General features: G+C 47.3%; 1 protein-coding gene across 1 annotated transcript in view; it reads right to left on the bottom strand.

Annotated features, from left to right (window-relative positions):
- Positions 1-22129, bottom strand: part of DMAC2 (distal membrane arm assembly component 2) — a 90911-nt gene extending 68782 nt beyond the window's left edge. The window contains exon 1 of the mRNA XM_086938652.1: positions 22057-22129. Coding sequence (XP_086794778.1) covers positions 22057-22074 — 18 coding nt within the window. The 5' untranslated portion in view covers positions 22075-22129. The remainder of the gene's footprint in view (positions 1-22056) is intronic.
- Positions 22130-27868: the final 5739 nt, after the last annotated feature.

The raw sequence follows: 27868 nt of genomic DNA, 5'->3' as shown, positions 1-27868 counted from the left end.
CAAAAACGAGAACAATAGAAAAACAGGGATGAGTAAAATGAAACCTCTTTTGATGGGCTGAAACTTTTTATTTCAACTATGGTATTTATTAGAAATACGACATACACTATTTAAATCCAGTGCAATGCATTACAATGAGACAAATGCTCCTTGTCTAACAAACACCCTGTTAGAAAGTTTTAAAATGTAGATGGTGTAAAGCCAATATATAGAAGATGAAGTAGTTAATACTCTAAACCTGCATTTTTCCTGCTCATGCAACATGCTCTGGAGGACAAATTATGAGAAGAGAGAAATGTTCTACTTTTGACTTTTGTATACTCTTGCATTCAATATTTAAGCAAAATATGACGGTTATTATTTTATGAAATATGCATTTTTAGGTCTCGCCTAGGCGAAAGCAAAGCGAAGCTTTGCTGTCTAGGGCGAGACGACTTATGTTGTTACTTTTGGGGGAATGTGGACAGCAGAGTTCCACACGCTTTTTCTGCCGAGATTTAACCTCGGGAGCGCGCACATCGCCGTGCCTCATATTCCCATTCGCAAACAAAGCCACTCTCACGCATGCGCACATACACACACTGCATACACACACGCACCCCCCCTTAAACAGACACACGCTGCATACACACACGCACCCCCCCTTAAACAGACACACGCACGCACGCACAGACACACTCAAACAGACACACGCGCGTACACCCCCACCCTCAACCCCACTCACCGGGCTCCTCTCCCCTTACGCATGGGAAGGCACTGTGGAGCTCTGTGCAAGAAGGAGCGCTGTTTGAAATCACCGCCGCCTCCCACAGCGGCATTGTACGGAAATTTAAAGTTGCCTCCCCGTAAACACCGCCGCAGCCCGGGAACTTCGGGAGCCTCAGAAATCCCGAGCGCAGCTCCTCTGACGTCAGACTAGGAGCCGCGCTGGGATTGGTGCCGGTGGGGCCGTTGCCTGGAAACGGAAGACTCGTTGACGCCGGGCGGGAGGGGCTTCTTCGCTCCTCACCCGGGCAGCGCCTGCTTTTTTTATCAAGCTACTAGATTTCTCTGCGATTATTTCATGATGGCGCATGGCTGGGAAACGCTTGTTGTGTTTTGAAACAGGCAGGCAGGACTTCGGCAAGTGCCTGTGGGGACACGCAATGGATTGAACAACCCGCCCGCTCTATATGTCCTTTCTTTTTCTGAGAATGTGCTCCTAGGCATGTAGAAACTATACTGACATCTTTACGCAGGACATACACCGTGAGTTATAGCCATGCTCCTTGGTTCAGTTACATTGCTGTTCTCGAGTAAAACACTGTCACGAGCTTGGAAATGGGCCAGGTCCCTTGGGTTTGGAATACGACAAAACAAAGCGTCCAACACGTGATGGACTTCTGCACTACGTGTCAGTAATTGGGCAGAAATACAGAGCATAGTGTGCCTGGGGAAGTGCATGCGTGTCCCGACATCGTACATATCAACCTGTATGTGGGTGCGTGTGAAAGAGCAAGGTAAAAAGAAAGGAAAGGAAAGGCAAAGGGAGAGGGACGAAATGAAGAAATGAGACAAGGAAACGAAAGAACAGAAGGAAATGGGAGAGAGTGCAATAAAGAGAGAGAGAGAGAGAAAAGACGGCATTTAAGATGAAAGGAAGAGATACACAAGCATTGAAAATGCAACAGGTCTCGCCTTTGGTTAAGTCAAAGCCATTTGCTTTGCTAATGGTATTGTATAGCAAAGCAAATGACTTTAACTTAATAAAAGGCGAGACCTATTGCATTTTTAATGCTTGTTTTCATGTACAATTGCTCACACAATTGGTTATCTACATCACTGTGGAATCCTTTTGGTAGAATAAGACAGTATCCATGACCCAGCTAGAGGTGCCGACGTGGCAGCAAAGACTGCCCGTTGGTGCCATAGAGAGGCTCACAGAGCCGCCCCTAAAAACTTTCGGCCCTGGGAGTATACATTTTTTTTTTACAAATCCAGTACTTTATAGGCATACAACAAAATATAAAAAATAGTTCTGAATAACGTCTGTTGATTAATTTTCAAAATGCTCCATGTGTGACCCTAACTGATAACATATGTCTAAACTTTCGGCATTCATTAATTTGATTGAGACGGTTGCATATGGTGCGCTCACCGGCTTCCTCGCGCCTTGTCCCTTAAACATGTATCCGAGGCAGAACACAGGTTTCTCATTGGCTGCTCCAACGTATAGATCTGTTTGCAAGTGTGTCTTATTTATGAGCATGTTTTCATCCTATTCAATAACGTGGGGCAGGCCCGTTACCTTAATAATGCAGCATTGCTATTCCAGGTTAAGTAGCTATCCCGTTAAATACAGGATAGTGTTATAAATCTGATCTAGAGTCATTTAATTTTCCAGAAAATAATGAGCCAAACTGTTAAACACAGCACTAAAATACAGTGAATTAATCAACACAATGAAATAATCGCATTGCTGGAAAATTCTTTTGCGTGCGCTGAAGACTAGCTTGGCCCGAGAAAGTGGTTTATCCATTACAAGCAGCTGAGCGGACATGGAGGAAGTTAATTACGGCGTGCGCGTGCGATATATTAGACCCTATCCTCACGCGGCCCGATAGGGAGAGGAAGGAACTTCTTACCCAGCACCACAGAAAAGCAAAGGAGCACAGCAATCCAGGAAGCGAGCAAGAGAAGGGACCCGTTTTAGAGTGGTGTTGTACTAAATTGAATTAAAACAGTTTAAAGGCTTGTTAAAAATAAACGACGTCGGTCTGACCAGGTGAGCTCGCGTGCATTGTATTGTCCGTTCCTATGCCTGCACGTCGAGCGGGATCAACTAATGCTGACTTTCGATGTGTGCATGCTGTAAGGGTGCCCGCAAGCGATGCGCTTAATGAGGAAGAGAGAGGAAAGCCAGATGGCGCTTATGCACGTAACCGCATGCTTTGGGCCACACAAAAAGCTTGTGGTCGGATTTTTAAAGCCCACTTACTAAAAGTCTTGCCAGAGCAGCACATGCTTTGGCTCAGGCGAGATCTAAAAATAGTGACACTTTGTTACAAGACTCGACATACTTACTAATGTGTCAGAAGTTCATGAATGTACACCATGCACATGCTGAACATGATAAAGAAAGAGTCCATTGTTTGTTGTATTTAGGTCCTGCCTGATACAGCGTGTACGCTGTAGCTTACAAGCCGTTTTGTTAGGTTACAGTGGGCTAAAAGGTAGCCCTTTGCTTACCATTAGTTGGCTTTATTGTCTCTCATTTCCTTGCTTTTCTTTGATCATCCTGTGTCTGCTTTGTTAGATCTAGCATCCTTGGCATGGTTTCCCCGGTCTTTTTGCTCCTACCTCCTGTATTTTTGGACCGTGTGCGGGATTTCGTTTTTGCTTGTTTATGTACTCTGGGCACCTTACCACTGCTGATCAGTTCCAAAATGCAATTGGCCCCTGTGTAAATTGTGGTTTTCATTTGTTTTCCATGACTGGCATATCTGATTTACTGGTAAGTCCCTCGTAAATTGCAGTGTGTGTGTCAGGGCCTGTACACAAAATGCGACTAGTGGGCTTGCTGCACTGGTTGTGCCACCCTAATGAGTAGCCCAGTAAATGTGTCTCAGACTTGCCACTGCAGTATCTGCGTGTGCAGTTTTCAACTGACATGTCGACTTGGCAAGTTTACCCACTTGCCAGGCCCTAACCTTCCCTTTCCTTGCATTTAAGGCACCCCTCGGGTAGGCCCAAGGTACCCCCATGGGCCGGGTGCAGTGTATGTGGAAGGTAGGACATGTGCTGGTGTGTTTTGCATGTCCTGATCGGGAAATACTGTGCATTTCGTTTTTCACTCTGGAAAGGCGGTCTGTCCAGTAGGTTAACATGGGAGTTGCCTTGTAACATTTCAAGTGTAACTTTCCATTGGGACAAGATTGAGATTTAGAGTTTAGGCTCTCTCAATTCAGAATTTAATAACACACCTTTCAGTGAAGGTGGTTTTTAAATTGTGTATTTGAAAATGCCACTTTTAGAAAGTGAGCATTTTCTTGTTTAACCATTCTGTGTGCCTCTACCTGTTTGTGTATTCACCGTCTGGTTTTGGAGTGACAGGAGCTGGGGATGTGCATTCACTCAAGACAGTCATAAGGAGAGTTGAGGTGCGTCCTGCCTTTCCTGGGTGACTCGTAGCCAGAATGAATAGACCTTTCTGCATTCAAAGTGGTGGGAGGAGTTTTCACTAGCACTTGAATAGGCTGTGTCTGCTCTGCACAATGCTGTCGCCACCTCCTGTAGTGAAGCTGGACCAGGGAGGACATACTTGTTTTTTATTGATTTACTGAGCTCAGAGACTCTTGCAACAAAGACTACAAAGAGTACATGAGGTATAAATATTAGACCTAGAACATTATATTACTTCTGGAATCAAGAGGAACCTCAGCTAGGGAAGAAGAGCTGAAGAACTATAAGGAGGAGACTTCCCCTTTCCTATGAATTGGTTTGCTTGGTTAGCCTGCAGTTGCTGCTTCTATCAAGGAGAGGACAAAGAATAGAACTTTGGTGTGAACTTGATTGTGAAGAATTTCCAAAGGCCACAAGGACTACACCACCAGCGTCCCTAAACTCCACTGCTGGGAGTTCTGACCGGACAGGAGGAGCTTGTTCCAGTTCTGGGTCTCTGGAGGTTGTTCCTGTTGCTGGGAGCTGAAAAAGCTTGAAGAAAACAAGAAAATAGGCCATCCAGTGCCTGTTTTTCTGACACAACACATAAAAAATTACCCCGCACTGCCGCCATTCAGCTAAAGGATCGATGCAGTGTCTGTCAGAGGCTGGAAAAATCCGCTGCACTGCGAGTCCAGTGCACCGACCTCTGAAGTCCAAGATCACAGCAACGACTCCGGCTCCGGCCCTGCTGTGAGTCTGAAAGAATCTAAGCATAGTGAGACCGAGGTTGAAGAAATCGCTGCAGCGCCTGTTTGCCGCTGCATCGACCTCAAGCGTCTCACGCATCACACCTGTGCTGCAAGTTTTCCGACATCACCACCAGCCAGAACCATCCGGGAATCAACGCATCACTTCACCCTATAGTCCGGATTCGACGCATCACTTCTCCTCCGTGCAGCAGAACTGTTGCATCGCCTCCCGAAGGACTTAGGAACTGACGCATTGCTGTGTTTTTCAATGCTTCCCCTCTCTGCGGCCTTATACATTTTGATACAGTAGAGGTACTTTGTGTAAAAGTCATGCATTCCTAATGTTCTATAGACAGAATTGCTTGCAACCTCTTAAAAGCCATATTTTGAATTGGGTATGTTGGATATTTGCCGTTTTTGTCTTGTTTGGTTTAGATAAGAATACTTTATTCTTCTAAACAGGTGGGGTGTCCATTTGTAGTGTTTTCACTGTGTTACTGCATGTCCAGGTGCAAATACTTTACACATTGCCTTTGGGATAAGCTTGCCTGCTCGTGCCAAACTATCAAGGGGGTGAGCAAGGGTTATCTAAAGTGTGTAACTCCCCTATCTTGACTAGAACGAACAGTCCTTATTTGGACACAGGTGCATACCTCTGCCAACTAGAGACCCCCATTTCTAACATGCTTCACTTCTTCTTCCTGCGTTTGTCCCTCCTCTGAATCATGGCCCAAGTACCCGTCTCCTACAACTTCTCATACTTTTGGAGCTACTTTTTTCTTTTAGCATAAGTACTCCATAAGAGTGTATGAGTTGTAGACCATCTCCCTCATATGCTACATCCCATGTCACTCTTTCATACCGGCGTGCTTTTGCGCCCTACCTTTTAGATGCATGCCACATCCATTGTCCCCCACCCACCCTCCACTGTATTCTGTGTTGTTGCTTGTGCCCACCCTGCCTTGTGCTCTGCATTGTTGCTTGTATCCCCCACCCAACCTCTGTGTGTTCCGTGTTGTTGTATGTGCCCACCCAACCACCCCCCCATTGTGCTCCGAATTGTTGCTTGCTCTATGTTGTTACTTGCCCCACGCACTTCTCCGCCCACTGTGTTGTTGCTTGCGCCCACTCCTCATGTCCTGCTCAATGTTGTTGCCTGTTCCCAGCCATCCTCCTGTCCTGTTCCGCGTTATTCTGTGTCCCCCAAACCACCCTCCGTTGTGCTCCATTTTGTTAAGTGCCACAATAACATGGTGTTGCTTGCTCCATCTCGTGCTTTTGTTTGTCCCATCCAGTGTTGTTGTTTGCCCCCATCATGCATCATTTCTTGCCCCGTACCTGGTGGTTGCTTGCCCCCATCCTGCGCTGTTCTTTGGCCTACTGTTCCACACTGTTGCTTGCCCTCCTGTCCCATGTTGTTGCTTGCCTTGCTTGCCCTCCCGCCCCACCCCACATTGTTGGTTGCCCCAGTCCAGCATTGTTGCTTGTCCCACGTCCTGTCTTGTTCCTGGCCCCTCCCACTCTCTCCTGCTGTCAGCAACAACAAAAAAACACTATGACGTAGCCAGCGCTGGCCGTGTCATGATGTTTCTGTTTTTTTGGTATCTTTCAGTCACGCTGCATAACAGCCCAATTCCGGTACACAATGGCCAAAAGACATTTGGAAAGCCAATAGATCTCATAGCCAAGACCTATTAGGTTCATCAATGCTTGTTTACCTTACAGTCCATAACGTTTAATTTGTTTCATAACCCACTTCTTTAGAACATTTTATTGACTTCTCTGCCTAGATTTCCAATTGCACAAGGTTAGGCAGGTAGGGAGTACATGACTGCTTTTTAAATGGGTACTAACGTGAGTAATAATCAGAAGTTGGGCATCTGTAGCCTATTCTATTTAAATGCGGTTTCGTGTAATGGGACTACTGTTGGAATTATGTACGGTGTGCAAAGTCAGTGGCATCCATTGGTAGAAAAACCCACACAACCATAGCCATTATACCTCCAGCCTACTACTGCTAGGGACCAACCCTTTTACACAGAATAATTAGTCCTCACTTGCATAAATATGAGTAATTGCCAAACAAATGTGAGGGGTTTGCCTTGGAATGGCGAAATAGAGTGTCATTCCAGAAACTCTGGCTGAAGCACTAAAAATCCATTACTTTTTGGCTATTTCAGTTTTCCCTAAGGGAGAGATCTATTCCAGATGAGAGTGCTGTGCTTCCTGTTACCTAGGTACTTATAATACAACTCGATGAGGATCATAACAGGAATGAATGTATGGAATTACGTGCATTAGTGAGGTTTAACTTAGAAATATAATTCTATTTTGTAGTCATGTGACTTTGTTAACCACTAACCTTACGAATGCTAACACTATATATCAGATACCAAATAGCCTCACCACCTCCCAACATAACCCCTAAATTAGAGGTTTAACAATGCCCAATGTCTCTCATAGATCAAGTTATCCATAGCTGAAACATGAACACAAAAGAAAGAAAATGCCCCTATTATTATTGAAAAAGAACATGGCCTACATCATAACATGCCATCTACCCACATTTTGCCTGCGATGGAATTGGTGTTACAAATATAGGCTGCCCAGGGACAGCAGACAATAATTTGTGAACCTTGTATGTAAAATTGATTCCGGATTCTCTGTTTTTTAAGTACTTGAAAGACCACCTTTGGGAAGGGATAGCCTCAGGGGAGAGAAAGGGGAGGGGGCACAAAAGGGTCCCCACATGGGAATGGGTCCAAAGATCGGATCGGCTCTATGCGATACATGTAAGGACCACAGGGCTGAAAGAGATTTATCCAACAATACTAACCCCCGTCACCACCCCCAAGCACGCCCTTTATTGTGTTTCCCAGCCTGGGTTGATGCAGCTTTCAAGACACAGAGTTCTTTAGCTGATGTGAGCTGGGCTGTGCTGGAGATGGGGCCTCAATGACCGCCTCTTACAAAGTATTATGTAGGTCATCGAGAGGTCCAGATCCATAAATAAAAATGTGAATTCTGATCCTGAGAGAATGTAGGTGACATGATTAAAAAATAAAAAGATCATCATATTCTGCAGCTTTTTTGTTGCCTTTTACCTTCAGATAAATACATACAAAGCATAACACATACACCTTACATGGAAAAAATGTGTTCAAATAATTGGTGCGAAATGCATTCTTGTATGCTATGAAGGATCAATTTGGTTAGTGGTTACTCCAGATGTAGGTGTGACCAGACAGTTACACAACTGAATCTCGGTTGGGGCATCGGTAGAATACTGATGTGTATTTATGGTGGTTCAAGGTCCCAGGCTGCGACTGAAAGTCATGAATGTGCAAGCCGTTATTTTAAAATTATATTATGCAAAAGCGCTGACACACTTAAGGTGAGAGAGAGACAGATTCCCTCCCCCCCCCCCCCCCCCACAATCAGAGGTATTGTGCTGGAAGGGTATCCTTCCCGTACAAAATACTATGCTTAGACATCATAGATTAACAATTTATTTCCCCACTTTGTATATGTGCAGTGTAGAGCAGCACACATGCAAAGATGGAGAAGGTTTGGACAAATAGAAAACATTTCTCCAAGTTAAAGCCAGCCAAATCAACAGTTTGCACTGGTTCCCGTCACTTTTGTTACCAGGTGTATATTCTTAGGAAATGTTAGCCTACCTGCATTAAAAAGGTATTTTACTAATATGTAGTCAGAAAGTACTGAGTGCAAACCTTTTTTAAAAAAAATATATTTGCACTAGGACGTGCTCCAGAACGCAGCCGATATCACCCTTAAATTACCTAGAAAAAAAGAGTAAACCTTTTCCACCATAAAGCCTCTAATGACTGAATCATTTTGAGCCATATACTAATTCCCAACCAGCCATTAGGTCTGGTTAAATAAATGCACAGATTTAATTTTTTTCAGGTAGCAGCCACCGTAGCAAGAAGGCTTGTTTCTTCTTTCACTGTCTGCCTCTCCCTTGGAGTCCTTTCAGATAGTCCTTTCACCTGGAGTTCCCCTTAATCCGTTCTGGAATGGTGTTTTTTTTTTTTTTTACAGAAACTGTTATTATAAATGTTTCTAAAAGATTAAAGATGTTGTTCCTAATAGATTCCACCTAGTTCAACCACTGAGGTCATCCAAAAGTCATTTACTGGTAGAGAGCTTTGTTTATTTTTTCATTGCTTCTCATGATGCTGAACTTGCTCTGCCTAGCCAGCCCACCTGCAAGGTTGAGGTTCCGTGACAATTGTAAGTGGTGTTTTTGACTCGCCCGAATATGGTCGAGTCTGATATCTATGAACCGCAAATGACGAGTTTAGTGGGTGTGCACGTTTTCGCTGTGCTAGCCTAAACCGTTCGTTTGTTTCGTGGGTTTCTTCCTCTGAACCCACGGGTTCCATTTTAGATGTGGCATCCATTTTGTTTCTTGCCCTCAAGTAGCCAGCGAACGGACACTGTCCGCTTCGCGACCCTGGGATTCCCAAACTCTTGCGGAAGACACGTGTTCCTTTGAGGGTGTCTTTATGATGAGGGGGATGACACTGTAAGGCAGAGGGCCCCGCTCGAGGCTCATCTTGCCATGCCGGTCTATTGTCTCAGTTGTGCATTCACTAGGCATGTCTCCTTTGATCCCTGCAATCGTGTTTCCTGATACCACCCCTTTTACACTTTCTTCGATCTGTTCGCTATCCTCGTCTTCCTCTAGACCTGTTTCTGTCTCTTCCTTGATTCGTTTACAGCCGAACGGAATGCACTAATGGTGGGAAGATGTACTTTTACAGTTGGGAACCGACAAATGCTACTGTAATTATGTTCCGGGCCCTGAATACATGAAAGCGACCCCCTATGAAATGTACTGTGGGAACCGGGTTGTAAACTTTTGTTCGCCATGTTATCTTATGACGAAAAACTGTATAAAAGGAGCGATCCACAGATACAATTCGAAGCAGGCTCCGTGAACCTACATGCTATGTACTTCTCGTGACTTCTGTGTTCCCTGCAGTAAATAAACCTCGAATCTTTGACGTCGAAAGGAAGTGTCCCGTGTCTCTGTCATTTGTACGCCGGAACAGGTAACCCACGAAGGTTTCAGGTGTTATCCCTGGCACCGCTGGGTCTTAGAAAAACCCAGTCCTTCAGTTGGCGCCCAACGTTGGGCTGCATCAGTGGTACCGGTCCAAAGCCCGACGATCGTGAGGAACTTCGTGTGAAATCTCCGAGGGAAGGTGCACCCCGCTTCATCGATCCTGTTATCGAAACAAGTGGCCCGAAGACTTTTTCCCGCGAAGATCCCCGCCTCCTGACGGCTGCGACGGACTGCTGCCCTGACTGTAGACCTGTTTTGGCGCCTGGCGTAGACCTTGGTACAGCGAGACGATTGACGGGCCTTCCTGGTGACGCCATTGTTCTTTGAGTTAAGTATTTGTGGGTCGCTCCCAAAATCCTTAGTTGTTGTGGGTGCTTAGTTGTTGCATGGTTCCATTGCTTTTGTGGTCCTTCGTATTCTGTTCTTAGTTGTTCTATTTGACGTCTGCAGTCGCCAAAAACCAAGGGTTTTTGCATTTTTGCGGGGACATTGTGATCCAATAACCCTTGAAGTTTGTGAAACTCGGTTAGTGTGCACGATGCCTGGCCGTAGTAGTTTGTTTAGTTGCTTTGGAGGTTGTGGTGCGGATTCCCGATTGGAGGACTCGTGTCCGATACCTCCGGTCGGAACTCCAATTTACGAATTATATAGTCGCCATGGTGTGGGTCCTATCACATTCAATGATTGCTGGGTTCGCTACACCAAAGATGACGGTGTCCTTAGTTAGCCACCTCATGGTAGCTTTGAGACCCCGATTTTAGATAATCTTGAAGCTAAATTGTTTCAAAGAAAAGCAAGGCCGGCCATGTTTGATTCCTTTCGGTTGTGGCGTAAAGAAGCCAAGCAAAAAGAAATCAAACAGCTTAAACGTAATAAGAGAGAAGGTATCGTTAAAACGATGAGAAATGCAGAGCAGTTTCAGCGAGATAAAGAAGAGAAGGAAAAGGAAGTTTTTGATAGATTGCAACGTATGACAGTGGATAAATGTTACCCCGCTTTGCCGACGGGTACGGATAAAAAAGGAGAGGACGCAGTAGAGGACCCTTTGTTGTCCTATCTATTGAAGTCGCCACCTCCATATGCGCAGGATACCACAATTCCCGTGGTTCCTCCTGTTCCTCAACCTGCTGTTCCGGTAGTTGTTAATCCGCCTGTCGCTGGTCCTGCTATTGCGAATCCTCTTGTTCCTATTCCTCTACCTGCTCCTGTTCCTACTGCTCCACCGTCTGTACCTTCTCAAGCTGTTGTTTCCGCTACTTCTGCTCTTGTAGCTACTCCTACTGCTCCTGCTGCTCCTACCTTTAGTCCTCATGTTGTTGCCCCTGTACTTTACTCCTCTTCTCCGTCTGTTCGGCGACGCATTCCTAACACTATTGCTAATCTCTATTCTCCTTTTGGACCGCTTCTTGGGTCTGACGATTCTGATGTTCCCCAACGACGAAGTCAGCTTCCTGGTGGTAGGGAACGTGATAAATTAATCAAAATGGCGCGTAATTGGATTAGATACCCCCTTAAAAATCCCCCGCGCATAGTTGTTGAGACTTTCTCTCAATTCAATGAGCCAACACAGAGGTTTGTGTTTGACGAAATGTGCAAAATCTTACGTGAAGCAATATCTAATGATGAGGTCAACGACGTACCGGTTGATGTAACTGAACTTCAGCTTCAGTTTGTGAGTGGTATACTTGTGGGTAGCAATGTTCGACGCGCTCTTGAGCATCTTCTATCTTTTCGTCCCACTGTGATACCCCGAGCATTGTTTAAAGACGAAACTGAGGAGTGGATGGCGACGCCTGGTCAGTATCCTATGAGAGAGGTTCCCCCAGTGTATATGCCAGGTAACCCTGGTGCTGCCCCTCCGATCCTGCCACAATTCCAGAGAGTTTGGATACACCTCCCATGGAAGCGATCGGAAGTTTTACAGGTCAAGCAATCTTTGCCTGACCCTCGCAAAAATCCTGCAGGGTACTATAAAGAATTGTCTCAGTTAGTGGATGCTACGATAATGAATCTTGCCGACATCGATATGTTGTTTGGTAATGTCGTACCGCAACCGGTATGGGCGAAAATACGTCATGAAGACCATGCAGCTGAATTAGGTGGTGATTGGGCTGCCCTTACGGCGGCTGACGGTTTGCAGGTTGGTGGAGCTAAGCCTGAACAGCTCATCGCTAACCTTCCCCAAAGAATAATTACCCTTATGAAAACGCTTATGCCAGCTATGAAAGTTAACTGGGACAAATTATCTGCTTGCAAGCAAAAGAAGGATGAGAGTGTCTCCGATTTCTTTACGAGATTTGAGGAGGCATTCATCGATCATAGTGGACAAGATATGGGCACTGAGGGAGGTCAGAGATTGTTTGTGGACAAATTTGTGTCGAATTTGTTGCCTGATCTGAGCAATAAATTGAAGAATTCAGAGAGTGCGTGGGCTGTTTCTACTTCCGCCCAGATATTGGCTACGGCTCAATATTATGAAAATAGAGAGAAAGAAGAAAGCGATCGTGCGGATAAAAAGACGAAAGAGCTCAAAACGAAAGTTTTGTTGCAACAAGCATATCCTCCGCGCTCGACTCAGAATGATTCTCAGCAGCGGAATAGATTGCAGTCACAGCCCGCTAGGTCACAATCGCGAAATGACTTTTCTTCGCAGAGATCTATGCTTGGGTACAATCAGTGTGCCTATTGTAGAGGTGAGGGTCATTTGAAATTTGACTGTCCAGTTTTGCGTGATCGAAATAGTGGAAATTCATCTAGAGGAGGCCGTAGTGGTCCTCAACAGGCTTCACGAGGTAGAGGTCGCAGTGTTACGCAAAATCAAAATGATCGTTCTAATAATTCCTCTGATTCTAATTTTGATCAGCGTGGGTCATCATCAGGTAGATCCGCACAATACAATGTGGATGATTATTACGTCGATCAGGGTACTGACGACGGTAATTACTAGGACAGCCATAGACAAGGAGAGGGAGTAGTATCAGTTCCGGTTGATCAGAGAGGGCCTTACGTCGCAGTTGCCACCTCGGGCGTAGTTGAGCCTTTTCTGTTGGACACTGGTGCAGCGAAAAGTTCCATCATGCATTCGAAACTCCCTGGCGCACCTTTGTCTGGCTTAACAAATGTTTCCGTTGGATTCTCCGGCGCCCCTGTTAGCAATCCGGTTTCTCGCCCTTTGCCCCTTACAATTGGGCCACGTGAGCTGAAGGCTCCTTTGATTTTGACTACTGGTTGTGGTGAAAATCTTCTGGGTCTGGATTTGCTGAAACGTTTGTATGCGACTTTGTATTGTTCTCCTGCGGGAGTGAAGCTGACGTTGGGTGAGAAAGTGATCTCTCCTATGTACTTGTCCATCGATAAGCTCCCACCGGAATTGAGTTCTCTTCCTGCATCTTTATGGGCAACAGGTCCCAATGACGTGGGCCTGCTAGACATCTCCCCTTATGTTGTTCAGCTGAAATCGAATGTGCGATTACCACGTATTCCCCAGTATCGTATCTCCCTTGATGGTGAGCGAGCGTTGTTAGCGATCATCTATGACTTGATCGAGAAAGATGTTATCGAAGAGACTCGGGGAAACGTGTGTAATAGCCCTGTGTTACCCATCTTGAAACGCACTGATCCCTCTAAGCCTCCTGTGTATCGTTTTGTCATTGATTTACGGGAGGTGAACAAAATTGTGGTTCCTCAGTTCCCTGTGGTGCCTGACATTACGGCTTTACTGACTCTGATTCCAGCATCCGCATCCTGGTTCTCAGTGATCGATCTAAAGAATGCTTTCTTTAGCATTCCGATTGCTGAAGAGAGCAGGGACCTTTTCGGTTTCTCTTTAGGTGGCCGCAGCTTTAGGTTTAAACGCGCTCCTCAGGGCTACTGTGAGAGTCCATCAATATACAGCCAAGCCCTGAAGAGCCAACTTGATGCGTTTGTGTTGCCGGCTGGTGCGGCCTTGATCCAATATGTCGATGACTTATTGGTGGCTGCGGACACGCAGGACATTTGCAAAACTGCTACGGTGTCTTTGTTGCAACATCTCTGTGATTTACATCACAAGGTGTCACCTTCTAAACTGCAATATTGTTGCCAAGAAGTAACCTATCTAGGTCACTTATTGTCAAAGGAGGGAAGAAGGTTGACCCCAGAGAGAATCGCAGCGATCGCTCGAATGAATGTGCCAACAACTCAGAGAGATGTACGTGCCATTTTAGGTATCACGTCATATTGCAGGCAATGGATTCCGAATTTTTCATTGCTAGCGAAACCATTGATAGCTCTTACGTGCAAGGATGTTCCAACTCCTTTGCCATGGACGGAAGAGAGTCAGAAAAGTTTTTCTGAACTGCGTGATGCGTTGTGTTCGGCCCCTGTGTTAGGTACTCCTGACTACAGTAAGCCGTTTACACTATACGTTCACGAGAGGGAAGGTTGTGCGTTGAGTGTTTTGTCGCAACAATTTGGTGGTAAGCAACGTCCATGTGCATATTTTTCCTCGACCTTAGACCCAGTAGCTAGAGCATTGCCGAGTTGTTTGAGAGCAACAGCGGCAGCTGCGGTGTCCATCCGACAATCCGCAGGATTGGTCATGGATAATATGCTTACGGTGATGGTTCCGCATGCAGTTGACACTCTCTTGAATCGTACGAAAACCCAACACTTGACGAGCGCAAGGTTGTCTGGTTATGAGTTGACGCTTCTGGCAAGTCACATTCAAATAAAGCGCTGCAATGTCCTAAACCCGGCGACTTTGTTGCCAACAAATACGGAATCAGATGAAGTACCACCACACGATTGTTACTTGCGAACTGAGGAGGAAACGAAGGGTCGTGTTGACCTAAAAAACACTCCATTGGAAGAACCCGATGGTACTTTGTATGTGGATGGCTCGTGTTTTAAGTTGCCGAATGGTGATGTGACGACTGCGTATGCTGTGGTGACGTTGAGTACGGTTGTGGAGACTGCAAGATTGAATCAGAACTCTGCACAGGCGGCAGAGCTGATTGCCTTAACCAGAGCGTGTGTGTTGTCGAAAGGGAAACGGGTGAATGTGTTTACTGACAGTCAGTATGCGTTTGGTGTTGCGCATAGTTTTGGACGATTGTGGAGAGAGAGAGGTTTTATGACATCGCATGGTACGAAGATTCAGCATGGACAGCTTGTGAATGATCTTTTGGATGCACTTACATTGCCCAAGCAGGTGGCGATTATTAAATGTAGTGCACGTAAGGTGACGGATGATGTTGGTCGTGGCAATGCGTTTGCTGATGAGATTGCTAAGGAGACTACGAGACACCTTACAACTAGAATGTATGTGACGAGTTCGGTAAGGTGGCCTGCAGAAGCTGGTATGTGTGAAGACACTATTGAGAGTGGGAAAGCGATTCAGAATGAGGCCACCGAGACTGAAAAGACCAAGTGGAAAGAGAGTACGGGAAAGATGGATGCGAATGGCTGTTGGATTGATTTGTCGGAGAATAAAAGGTGGTTGCTGCCGGATGCATACGTGCTAGCTGTTGTGACCATGGCACACGGTTTGTCACATATTAGTGCGAAAGGTATTTGTAAGTTGTTGTCCCCTGTATGGAGGAATGATGGTATTACTAAGTGTGCTGAGAGATTGGTTAAGAATTGCATGGTATGTATGATGTACAATCCTGGCAAGGGAACTCCTACACCCCCTGGCCACTTTGCTCCCCCTTCATGTCCCTTTGAGGTAATTCAGTTGGACTTCATCCATACGGAGCGATGCAATAACCTAAAATACGTTTTAGTTGTGGTTTGCGCATTCTCTCGATGGATCGAAGCTTACCCTCTCAAAGACAATACTGCCCTGTCTACAGCGAAGATCCTACTGAAGGAATACTTTCCTCGGTATGGAATGCCACGGATTGTATGGTCTGATAACGGAAGTGAGTTTGTGGGGAGTGTGATGAAGAGTGTGTGTAAGGGCCTTGGAATTACACAAAAATTCCATAGTGCCAACCATCCCCAGTCAGCAGGTTTGGTTGAGGGGTACAATGGTACTCTCAAACTAAAACTCGCAAAGATTCAGGCTACGACTGGTCTCTCGTGGCCTGACGCTTTGCCTTTGGCCCTTCTGTCAACCAGGGCGACCGTACACTCTCGAGTAGGGCTCAGCCCACATGAGATTGTGTTTGGCCGTCCTGCAAATATTTGGGGGGTTCCTAGACCCAGTGCATTTACTGATCTTGAGTATCCAATGCTGATTGATTACCTTCATGATCTGACTGCTAAACTGAGGTTAATTCATCAACAGGTCTTTGAAGCACTGCCGGCGCAGACGGAGGGTCCAGGCCACCAGCTCCAACCCGGAGACTGGGTGGTTACGAGGAACTTTGGCCGAAAACGAAATCTTGAGCCAAGGTTTATCGGGCCCTTTCAAGTGCTCCTTGCCACGAGAACTGCTGTTCGTTTGGAAGGCCGCAAGCATTGGGTGCATGCCACCCACACCAAAAAGGTACCAATACCTTTACCAGCGGACTCGTGGGTGAGGACGGGCATCGCCTCATCTGAAATGGAGGTTTTGCCGAATTTTGTGCCATTCAGTGACGCTCAGCCTGTGGGAGAGATTGCAGTGCAGCCGGACGATACTGTTGAACATTTGTCATTGGAGAACTCAAGATCTGAACTATTGTCTGACCGACAGGACTCTGTTCCATCATCCGACCAACTGTTTGAAGAACAGACTCGTCCTGGAAGAAGCAGATATTTTCTCCGTTCTAACACTAGAGACTAATAAAAGAAAATTATTTTTGCTTTTTCCTTTTTGAAAATGCACGTTACCCCATTATCACTTTGAACATTTTTTTGAGCAACTGTGATTTTTGTATAAATTCTGAGTTCTTTTCCGTATATGTGCCTTTGATTCCACAGCTAGGAAATTTTGTATATATTGTTTAATTAAAAGACCCTTACATCCGGGTGGACCGTAGGGCCGTGCGGGTACTTCCTTCTGTTTAGTAGGTCCTGACACTAGGTTGGAGGCCGTCGATTCCTAGGAACTCCTGGGGATTGACTATTGCTACGCAGAACGAAGTGCGTCAAGAACGTTGCGGACGGTTTTAGAGGATGGCTTTCTCAAAGCTGTCGGAGGTGGAAAAGACTCCATCTCAAAGATTCGAATTACATAGGATTGCACGTACTAAATGCTTCATGTTTCAGGTGTTCCTTCTATTCCTAACTGTTTCCTCGTTATTGGTGGGTGGAGTGTATTATGTGATACAGTTATTATTGCCTTCTGCTTCACCTACCCCTTCTTCTGAACCTAAACCTACTTCCACTGTTTCCCCTCATTCTTTTCATATTCTACCCCAACACGAGCAGGTTAGACGTGCGGAATTCATGAACAATTCCTTCGTTCAGCTCCTTCATCAGCATCAGTTGGTAATGAACACTACCAATTGTTGGGTGTGTGGGTTAATGCCAGATACCACCGATAGGGGAATTCCGTACTTGGTCCTTCCTTACAGTTCCCAGGGTTCTGCTCGAGCATTCCAAACAATGTTTCGTAGCGCACTAGATTCTTACCCCCATCGAGAGCCACGCACTGCAGATCATGGTCCTGGCCCGTACCACAAGCCTTTGGCAAGAGCGATTGCCGATTTACATAGGGATATCTTCGACGCATCGCTTATCCCAGAGGAAGAGGTGCGAGCATACCGAGATCTGAGTGAGGCTGAGTATAGCATGTCAGTGGGTGATCGGCAGCTTAAAAGCTCGTCTCCGATCTGGATCGTACCCCCATCTCGGTAATTTCTGTCTGAAAGGCCTAGGCCGAAGCCCGCGAGCTCAGCTTGGGAGGAGTGCCTGTACCGAAACTTATGTTTTGCCGACGACCTCTTCCCCTGTTCTTCTGACTGCCAAGGGTACTTACTTTGTTTGTTACGACCGCGCATATACATGGCTGCCTCGTGACTTCTCAGGCACATGTTATATTGCGAATTTGTTGCCGCCGACCTTTACTGTTGGGTCTGATTATCACAAGACCAGAGTTGTAAGAGGCATGATTAGCGAAGAGGACACTGCCGGTCAAGAAGCAGGAGACTTCTTTAAGGGTTTCTTGCCGTTTTGGGGACCTATGATCAATAGTAGGAACCTGAGACAATTGACTCGAGTGGTGGAATCGACCGCTAATATCACAGCGAGCGCCCTTGGCAATATTACAGCAGAGCTTCAGGCGGACAGGCTTATGACGTTACAAAATCGTATGGTTTTAGACGTTGTCCTAGCAGATAGAGGTGGAGTATGTAAGGTGATCCATTCGAGTTGCTGCATTTTTATTCCTGACAACGCTCCAACTGTCTATCAAGCCATCTCAAAGTTGCATAAGATCTCCGAGTCCATACACGTGGACGTAGGGGATTGGACGCTACTAGGGTGGTTTTGGGGCCTGATGTCGACGTGGGGTTGGAAGCTTCTGATGATCATTGGAGTTGTTGTAGCATTTCTGTTCATGTGTTGTCTTTGTGTGCAGTGTGGTCCTGCCTTATGTGGCCTCTGTGCTACGACGTGTATAAGACGGCCGCCTGTTACCAAGGAAACATTGATGGATAGAATAATGTTGCAGCAACATCTGGATGGTCTGATGAATATCGAGATCGATTCTGATTCCGACTAGTGCTTGCCTACATGAGGGCAATAGGAGCGTCTGAGGTTCCGTGACAATTGTAAGTGGTGTTTTTGACTCGCCCGAATATGTTCGAGTCTGATATCTATGAACCGCAAATGACGAGTTTAGTGGGTGTGCACGTTTTCGCTGTGCTAGCCTAAACCGTTCGTTTGTTTCGTGGGTTTCTTCCTCTGAACCCACGGGTTCCATTTTAGATGTGGCATCCATTTTGTTTCTTGCCCTCAAGTAGCCAGCGAACGGACACTGTCCGCTTCGCGACCCTGGGATTCCCAAACTCTTGCGGAAGACACGTGTTCCTTTGAGGGTGTCTTTATGATGAGGGGGATGACACTGTAAGGCAGAGGGCCCCGCTCGAGGCTCATCTTGCCGTGCCGGTCTATTGTCTCAGTTGTGCATTCACTAGGCATGTCTCCTTTGATCCCTGCAATCGTGTTTCCTGATACCACCCCTTTTACACTTTCTTCGATCTGTTCGCTATCCTCGTCTTCCTCTACACCTGTTTCTGTCTCTTCCTTGATTCGTTTACAGCCGAACGGAATGCACTAATGGTGGAAGATGTACTTTTACAGTTGGGAACCGACAAATGCTACTGTAATTATGTTCCGGGCCCTGAATACATGAAAGCGACCCCCTATGAAATGTACTGTGGGAACCGGGTTGTAAACTTTTGTTCGCCATGTTATCTTATGACGAAAAACTGTATAAAAGGAGCGATCCACAGATACAATTCGAAGCAGGCTCCGTGAACCTACATGCTATGTACTTCTCGTGACTTCTGTGTTCCCTGCAGTAAATAAACCTCGAATCTTTGACGTCGAAAGGAAGTGTCCCGTGTCTCTGTCATTTGTACGCCGGAACAGGTAACCCACGAAGGTTTCAGGTGTTATCCCTGGCACCGCTGGGTCTTAGAAAAACCCAGTCCTTCAAGGTGCCCATGAAAAAAACGGGGCAAGAGTAGGAACTATGCATAGAGGAATTCCCGTTTGGAATTTGGTTCTGCACAATTATAAGCGGTCCAATATTCATGCAACTAAATTTGCTGAGAGCAGGAACAAGGAACCTGAGTTTAGAGACCGGAAGATCCAGCAGATGAAATCACCATCGGAAAAGCATGCATTGTAGTCTGGAACCCTTCCAGGACCTTTTCCCAAACATCAGACAAGGCACAGAGAAGCAGTATATGCTCCACCCAGTCAGCATTCTCCACTTCTTTCTTCACACTTCCTCCACCGTGTTCTGGAGCTTGAATTAATACATGTGTCTTCTGCAAGCTAGAGCTCCATTTGTTGCAAAGTTGTTTCAATTAAACTACCTTTTTGCCATTTTTTTTTTTAACATCTGGTTAGATTTTTCCCTGGAAGTAGCTCAGTTATCTCATTTGAGAACAGCTCAATGTGGGATGCGAACAACAACTATTTGGATTTAGAATAGCACATGTTTCTGGCAGAGAAATTGAAAGGTGGTCATATTGCTAACTCATTTACACTCTCAGGAGGAAAAGAAGATACATTTGTAATAAAACCCAAGAAATGAAAGTCCCACTTCCCAAAATTAGATGGGTTAACCCACTAAGCTCAATAATGTGTGTCCGGCTTAAAACAAGCATATTTTGCAAAGTCCTGATGAGCGAACTGAAAATACACTTTAGATCAATCACCGGCAGTAGCATTTATCTGAGGATGGGATTACATATGTCACAAGCTTGTTATTTAAGAGGATTTTTTTAAGATCATTGGCACCAAGGAGTTGTCATCTCGAAATAACTTTGCAAAAACTAGTTCTAAATCACTTTGGCTTGAAATCTGTAGAAACTGCTTTTTGGTAGTCACATCACTCAATCCCCTTTTTAGAGAGGTCTATCAGTAGCCTGTAAATACTGTCAAAACCACTAAACCATTTTTGTTATAATCATATTGAGTTTGACTAATATGTTCAATGAGCACAGTTTCCCACTCTATTTTGTTGTATTGGCTCTAAGGATAGCTATGCTCCATAGTTTGAAGTGCTAGTCCTGCTGCTACTGGTTGACCTGATAGCTCCCTCCGCCCCCACCCCCAGACGATCAGGTCTAGTTGTGCCCCTGTGCACAACTCTTGGTGAATTAAAATTCCAAAGTGCCTATCGCCCTGTTTTGCCACCGTATAATTCATTCAAGTAAGCCATTATAACATGAATTCTCGCATTAAACTATTTTTTAAAGGAAAGCGGAAGTAACCAAACATATGGCTAGAATTAGCAGTAACACATAGGTGGGGTTTAAAGTGCAAGTGCCAAGAAGAATGAAAGTCAGCTGTGATTCAAATATAGGCCTTTGAGATTACATGCAGCAGTTCTTGTGGGAGCTTAATTCAAGGAGCTATTTAGTGATGATTGGATTTTGCTATCTGCAGTTTACACAGGGCTCACTGTTTCAAGCAAAAATAAGCTTACAGGAATTCAAACCTGTGACACGCAGGTCACCTTTAGTATTCTGCTGTGAGCACATCAAACAACGCATGTGCTAGATTATGTTGATATAAACGTTTGACCAGTCGGTTAAACACAGGTCACTGTAGCAAGTGCATTAACTACCAAAGATATATTATCACTGACGACCTGCTAAAGACAAAAATCTAAAGCATGCACCTTAACCCTCTAAACTGTCTAGCTGCGGAATAAACTCAGTCAATAGCTGGAGGGGTTGTTCAATGTGTTAAAGTTGTTACTGCTGTCATCTTAAGGAAAATGTACATCTTCAAATGTTATGGTCTAGCCCTTCATTCTTTGGGATCGACTAAATGTGTGCGATTGAGCCAATTGATGATAATAAAATAAATGTATTTACAGTCTTGCGAAATTGCTAGACTGGTAACATGCCTCCATATGAAAGTAAAAGTGTGCATGAAAACACCTGCATGTGTCGCCGAAAGAGACATGTCGCTTTGTAACCGGGGCAGGGTTTAAAGTTCATATATTGATTTTATACAACTATGATACCCGTTTCTCACCTTTCTATATGACACGCAAGCCCTCAGACATAAACTATTAATAATTGAAGTCCTTGAAATTGCCTTTAGATTTCGGTATTTCAGTGCAAAATTCCAAATGTTTGAGCTCAAACTCAATCCATTTTAAATTAATATTACTTTTCTCCTCACGTAAATCGGAAACGATATTCAATCGAATAGCAATTCGCAGCATAACTGCGAGAGACCGATGCGCCCAATTATACCTCTGAATTCACTTGTAGCTTGAGCCCGAAAAATCCCATTGCTAAAAAAAGCAATAAAAGTTACAAAGATAATGGTCACTGGTGCAAAGCCCTAAGTGTGCAGTCAGCTCTTCTAAACGATCACGCAAGGAAAATGCGGGCAAAACTGTACAACTCAAACAACGGGATAGCTGCAGGAATATGTATGACAACAGTACTCTCTCAGGTCACCTACCAGCACGGAGGTTGCCATTTTCAATCAAACATGTGACCAGCCAAACACTAGAGCGCTCACGCAGCACTAGCTCTGCGTTGTAAGGGTTTATCGCCCGCCTCCAAAATGTGAAGGAAAAAAAAGAGAAGAAAGACTACTACGTCGCTCGTATGATTTTCTCGTTATATAAAATGCTTATTCTTACACATACAGTTGAAGTCTCATAATTAATTTTAAAAACTTCATATTACAAAATGCTTGTTGTGCTTTTATTCATTTTGTGTAATGTATACAAATTGATTCGTTTTTGTATTAGAACAAAAGTTTAATATTTGGTTTTGTAATTACAAGTATTGGTTTCAAAATGGGGAATTACACGTATATTTTGTGGCTTATCCCAAGTACATGTACTGTTATTTAGTTCATCAGTACGAACAGTCCAGATAATTGCAATATGTGCAGTAACTCCTGTTAACACACATAACGAAATTATGAGTTTTTTTGATATTATGGATAGGTCAAACCTACCAATATTTTTTGGGTGGGTGAAAATACCCAGTGTTTACCAGAACATGCACATTTTGTTGGAGTATGTACTGAAATCTGCATGTTTTCCCCAATATCTCATCATTGGGTGGTATTCGCAGAGGCGAACCCCCGAAGGGGCTCAGAAGCCGGCGCCATAACCCGGCAGAGCACCGGGAAGAAAAGGGGAGGGTGACACGGATTGGCGCGAAAAGGCAGGCACGCCGGGCAAGGTGTCCCCCTCTCAGCCCCCCCCCCACCTCCTGGCGGGGCAACGGCCAATCGGGAGGGCGCACGGGGTTCAAACCCCCCAATCCCCAAAGTGGCACGAACCCCGGAGTTGCAGTTGGGGGGCTTAAAAGCGCAGCTCCCCCAGGTAAGCTCCTAGCATCCAGGAGCGGGGGAGCAGCGCGACGGAAGTGCGAAGAGCTTGTTGTGTGCGACGACGTGGGAGGCCTCGACGCCGTAGGAGCACCTGAAGACAACGGAATCCCTGGACAACGCCGCCGCGTTGCACAGCTGCCTCGACCGGAGCCTACCTGGCGAGCACAGGACCGACTCTCGCCCGGTGCCACCCGGGGAACATACAGCCAGCGGTTGCACGACGCGACCGGAGCCAACCCGGCCAGCGCATGGTACGAGGGGAAGCGCCTGACCCGGCCGGTGCCCACCCGGCGAGGGAGCGACCCGCGGCAGACACCCGACGTGACCGGAACACCCGGGTCAGCCCAGGACTGCCGGACAAGGAACCCGACGCGACCGGAGCCCACCCGGGTCAGCGCGGGACGGCCAGACGAAAAGCCCGACTCGACTCGAAATAAGCACGGGCTGCTACAAGGAAGCTGCTCAGGCCTGGTGAACTGCAAGACAAAGAGCAGCGCCAAGGAGCAACAGCAAGTTTGGTGCAGGGGCATTGGCGGCAGCACCCCGCCCACCACAAGTTTATTTGGTGCATAACACCGCGGCAGCACCCCGCGCAGGACACATGGCAAGGAAAGGGGGCAAACAGCAGGAGCAGGAGGACCTGCAGGACCTACTGAGGAGGATGCGAGCAGCCGCGGCAGTGCATGGGAGGAATGGTTGCAGCAACAACTCAACCGCGACCCAGGGGAGGGGATCAGCAGACAACATCGCGGCGAGGGTGCACCATCGGCAGAAAAAAGGAGGAGGAAGATGCCAGCAAAATTCGCAGACGCAGCGAAAGTCACGAAAGCGCCTGGAAAACGGAGCCAGCCACCTTAGCCACCACGGCGGCGGAGGGACCGGTCCAGGGGCCCAAGGACACAGCTACTGACGGTGAGCAAATTAGCGAAATAATTCAGGAATGTTGCAGGGCTATGGCGCCAATGTTACTGAAAGGATTGGGGGTGCAAGGCACAGTGACACAAGGGGCGCAAGCAAACGCGGGGCAGGGGACGGGGCTGACGGGAGGAACCACAAACCCACAGGGGGAGAGACCACAGGGTTACCCTGGCACCTGATCAACCCAGGGGCGGCGCAACAGCACCACTTAGGGCCAGCACCTGCGGAGGGGGAGTCAGGGTCGCCCACGGTAGCCTGGGGTATCGCCCAGCCAGCAGTCTTGCCCCCGGGTCTAGGTCCATCACCCGAAACATACGCACGGCCCTCACCAGGTCCGGCATCCTTGACCACCAGAGCCACGGGGTTAGCTAGCCTCATACCCCTAGCGGTAAAAGAAAGGATCTGGAGGAAGGAGTTTATAGATATATTCTCGTTGCTGGAGATTCAGTTAGAAGGGCTGGATTTAACAATGTGCGATAAGAAGGAGGAAGATAGGAAGGAGAGAATGAAGGAGCGCAAGGAGCAGACATTTGACAATTGGTTAGACACATTCAGGATCATGGCATGCATTATAGTCGAAAAGTTCCCGCGCTGTGCGGCCGATCTATGGCTGTACGAAGCCAACATACACAACGCACAGCGACAGTTCCAGGGCGACGCATGGCTAGAATATGACGTCAGGCTAAAAATGCAGACACACCCTGAGATGGAATGGAACGAGGAAGACGTATCCGAGTTCATCCATAAGATGATGGTAGCAAAAGAGGTCAGGACATGGTGGGGGAGAAGCGATCACTCCTTTCGGCCCCCCTTTCAGAAGGGAAGAGGGAGGCCTTTTCAGCCATTTCAGAAGCATAAGCACGCCAGCGTAGGTAGAGGGGCACACACCAACGGGCCACCAGCTATATGCTGGAAATTTGAGGCTGGGGAATGTACATATGGGCCAGCATGTAAATTCCAACACACATGTTCCACGTGCGGGGGAGGGCACCCCGCAGCGAGCTGTAGGCGCAAGGACGACCCCAAACGCGAGAAAATGGAGAAAAAGACGCAATGAGGCAAGCGGAAGGGGCAGAGAGGGGGCGGAGGAACATGACAGCCCCCGCTAGCGTCGTCCCCCATTAACACACAGAGATTAAGGACGCTAGCCAATAGATACCACAACAAATCAGACGCGGAGACACTAGTGCACGGCTTTGAGAATGGCTTTCCCCTTCCCTTCAGCGGCCCACTCCCCCTCGCCTGTGAGAAAAACCTGAAGTCAGCAATGCTACACCCATGGGTGGTGGCCAAGAAGATAGAGAAGGAGAGACAACTGGGCAGGATTGAGGGCCCCCTCCCGGCCAAAAAGGGGAGGGAACTGATCACATCACCGCTGGGAGTGGTACCGAAAAAGGAGCAAGGGCAATTCCGGTTGATCCACCATCTCTCGTTCCCAGAAGGCAGGTCAGTGAACGATGGAATTGAAGCTGAGGTGTGCTCAGTAACATATTCCACGATCGACGACGCAATAGACCTGATAAAGACCACAGGCAGCGGTACCCTCATGGCAAAGGCAGATATTGAGTCAGCGTTCCGCCTGCTCCCAGTCCACCCAGATAGTTTCCACTTGCTAGGTTTCCAGTGGGAGGGACAATACTATCACGACAAGGCAATGCCCATGGGATGCTCAGTGTCATGCGCATACTTTGAGCTGTTCAGCACATTCATAGAGTGGGTACTGCACGATAGGCACCCGGCAGGTGGGAAGCTGCATTACCTAGACGACTTCCTGTTTACCGGCCCAGCGGGGTCCTCCGTGTGCAAGGATACACTGGGGGCATTCATTCAGCTAGCGGGCGAGCTAGGGATACCTCTGTCCAAAGACAAAATCGAGGGGCCAACCACGAAGATCGTGTTCCTAGGGATCGAGCTTGACTCAGTCACAGGGACATCTAGGCTACCCCCACGAGAAGGTAGAAGAATTCAGACAGGACATAAGGAAACTATGCGGGCGAGACAAGGCCACATTGAGGGACATACAGCAGCTCATAGGAAAACTGAATTTCGCAACAAGGGTCATACCGGCAGGCAAGGTGTTCGCAAGGCGTTTGACACAGCTGACACGGGGCCTTAAGCACAGGCATCACCACGTGTGGCTCGGGCCGAGGTGAAGAGGGACCTGCAGATGTGGGACACCTTCTTGGCGGACTTCAACGGGGTGCTGATTTGGAGGGAGGGCTGGCTGACCAGTAAACAAATCGAGCTATACACAGGTGCATTAGGAAGCACGGGTTTTGGGGCAATTTTCAGTAAACAATGGTGCGCAGGCCAGTGGCCCAGCAGCTGGCACAGGCAAGGCATAACAGGCAACATAACATTTTTAGAGCTCTTCCCTATCGTAATGGCGTTAGTAATTTGGAAAGGGGAGCTCCAGGACAAGAAACTGACACTGTTGTCAGACAATAAGGGCGTAGTGCAGGCGATTAACAAAGGGTCAGCCAGGTGTTCAGACACACTGAGACTAATGCACCAAGCGCCTCGAGGCCTCCGGGTGGTTATGCGCTATATAAGTGGAATTTTTCATTTCATTTCAATGCGGCATCTGGTTACATTACAGCTGGAGGGCAACATAGAGCTGCGAGCAAGGCACGTACCAGGGGTGGAGAAGGACGTAGCAGACGCACTCTCAAGAAACATGATGGGCAAAATCAGGGAGCTGGCACCCAAAGCAGAGAGGAACATGACCCCCTTCCCGGCCCAGCTGTGGGAGCTGGCAGAACAGACCTGTCGGAACTGATTACACATGCTCTTGCCCCAGCAGCAGCCAAACGCTACAGTAAATACATAGAGACAGTTATGGAAGTGGGGGGCATCCAGTCCCTAGCTAACAACAATGACACCAACAGGGCAGCGGAACAGTTCATTGGCTGGGCCTACAGGGAAGGGAAATCTAGGTTGTGGGCACAGGCCCACCTAGCAGCCGTGACACACCACGCAAAACTAGAAACAGGGCACAACCCTAGTGCATCCCATTACATCAAGGCAGCAATGAAGGGGTGGAGAAGGAAGGAAGAAAAGGCGGTGGGCACAAGACGCCCAATAGACTTTGAAAAGCTGGGAGTGCTTCTAGAGGCACTGAAGGGCGTAACAACAGATGGGTACGAGCGGCTGCTCTTCCGGGCCACGTTCACCATGGCCTTCTTCGGGGCATTCCGCATCCGCGAGTAAGTAGCACCGGCCAGAGAAGGGCTGGCCGAGCACTGCATTCAGGCCAGCGATGTGACGCCCAGGGCGAAGGGAGTAAAGATGGTCCTAAGGCGGTCAAAAACAGACCAGGCAGGAAAAGGGGCCATAATCAGATTACATTGTATTCAGGATCAGTGACACTGCGCCATGTGCTGCCTGCGGGCATTCATGGCAGTGCCCCCAGCGGGGGAGGGGCCACTGCTCAAACACAGGGAAGGCACGCACCTCAGCAAATTCCAGTTCACGGCAGTAATGCGCCTAGCACTCAGCTTTGAGTCCCACTCCTTCCGGATAGGGGCGGCCACGACCGCAGCACAGCATGGGATGTCCGAGGCAGGAATACAAGCGGTAGGAAGATGGCGCTCGCAAGCATACAAAACATACGTACGCCCTCAGCTGCTATGACCAAAGGGCGCGCGGGGCAGCCTGGTTAGTGACCGGCCTCTTTTTCATTGCTCCAACAGGCAGCACACCACACCTAGTCTGGGTGGTGGGCCACTCATTTGTCAGACGAATGGAGGCGTGGTGGAAAACAGCAGGGCGTTCACTAGGGGACAGACCGACACACACATGCATCCAGTGGTTCGGTCGGTCAGGCATGCGTTGGGAACAATTGGCGTCAGCCCTCAAAGGCCTACGCAAAGACGCAGGCCGGCACTCGAACGTCTTGATCATACACCTGGGAGGGAATGACCTAGCCGGGATGGGGCGGAGAGCGCTGCTCCTCGGGATACAAAAAGACCTAATCGAGACGTCCAGGGTTTTTGGGCGCACAGCA

Source organism: Lissotriton vulgaris, chromosome 9, assembly GCF_964263255.1.
Source record: "Lissotriton vulgaris chromosome 9, aLisVul1.2, whole genome shotgun sequence".
NCBI classification, from domain to species: Eukaryota; Metazoa; Chordata; class Amphibia; order Caudata; family Salamandridae; genus Lissotriton; species Lissotriton vulgaris.
The sequence above is the reverse complement of the archived record's forward strand: the minus strand, read 5'-3'. Positions and strand labels throughout refer to the sequence as shown.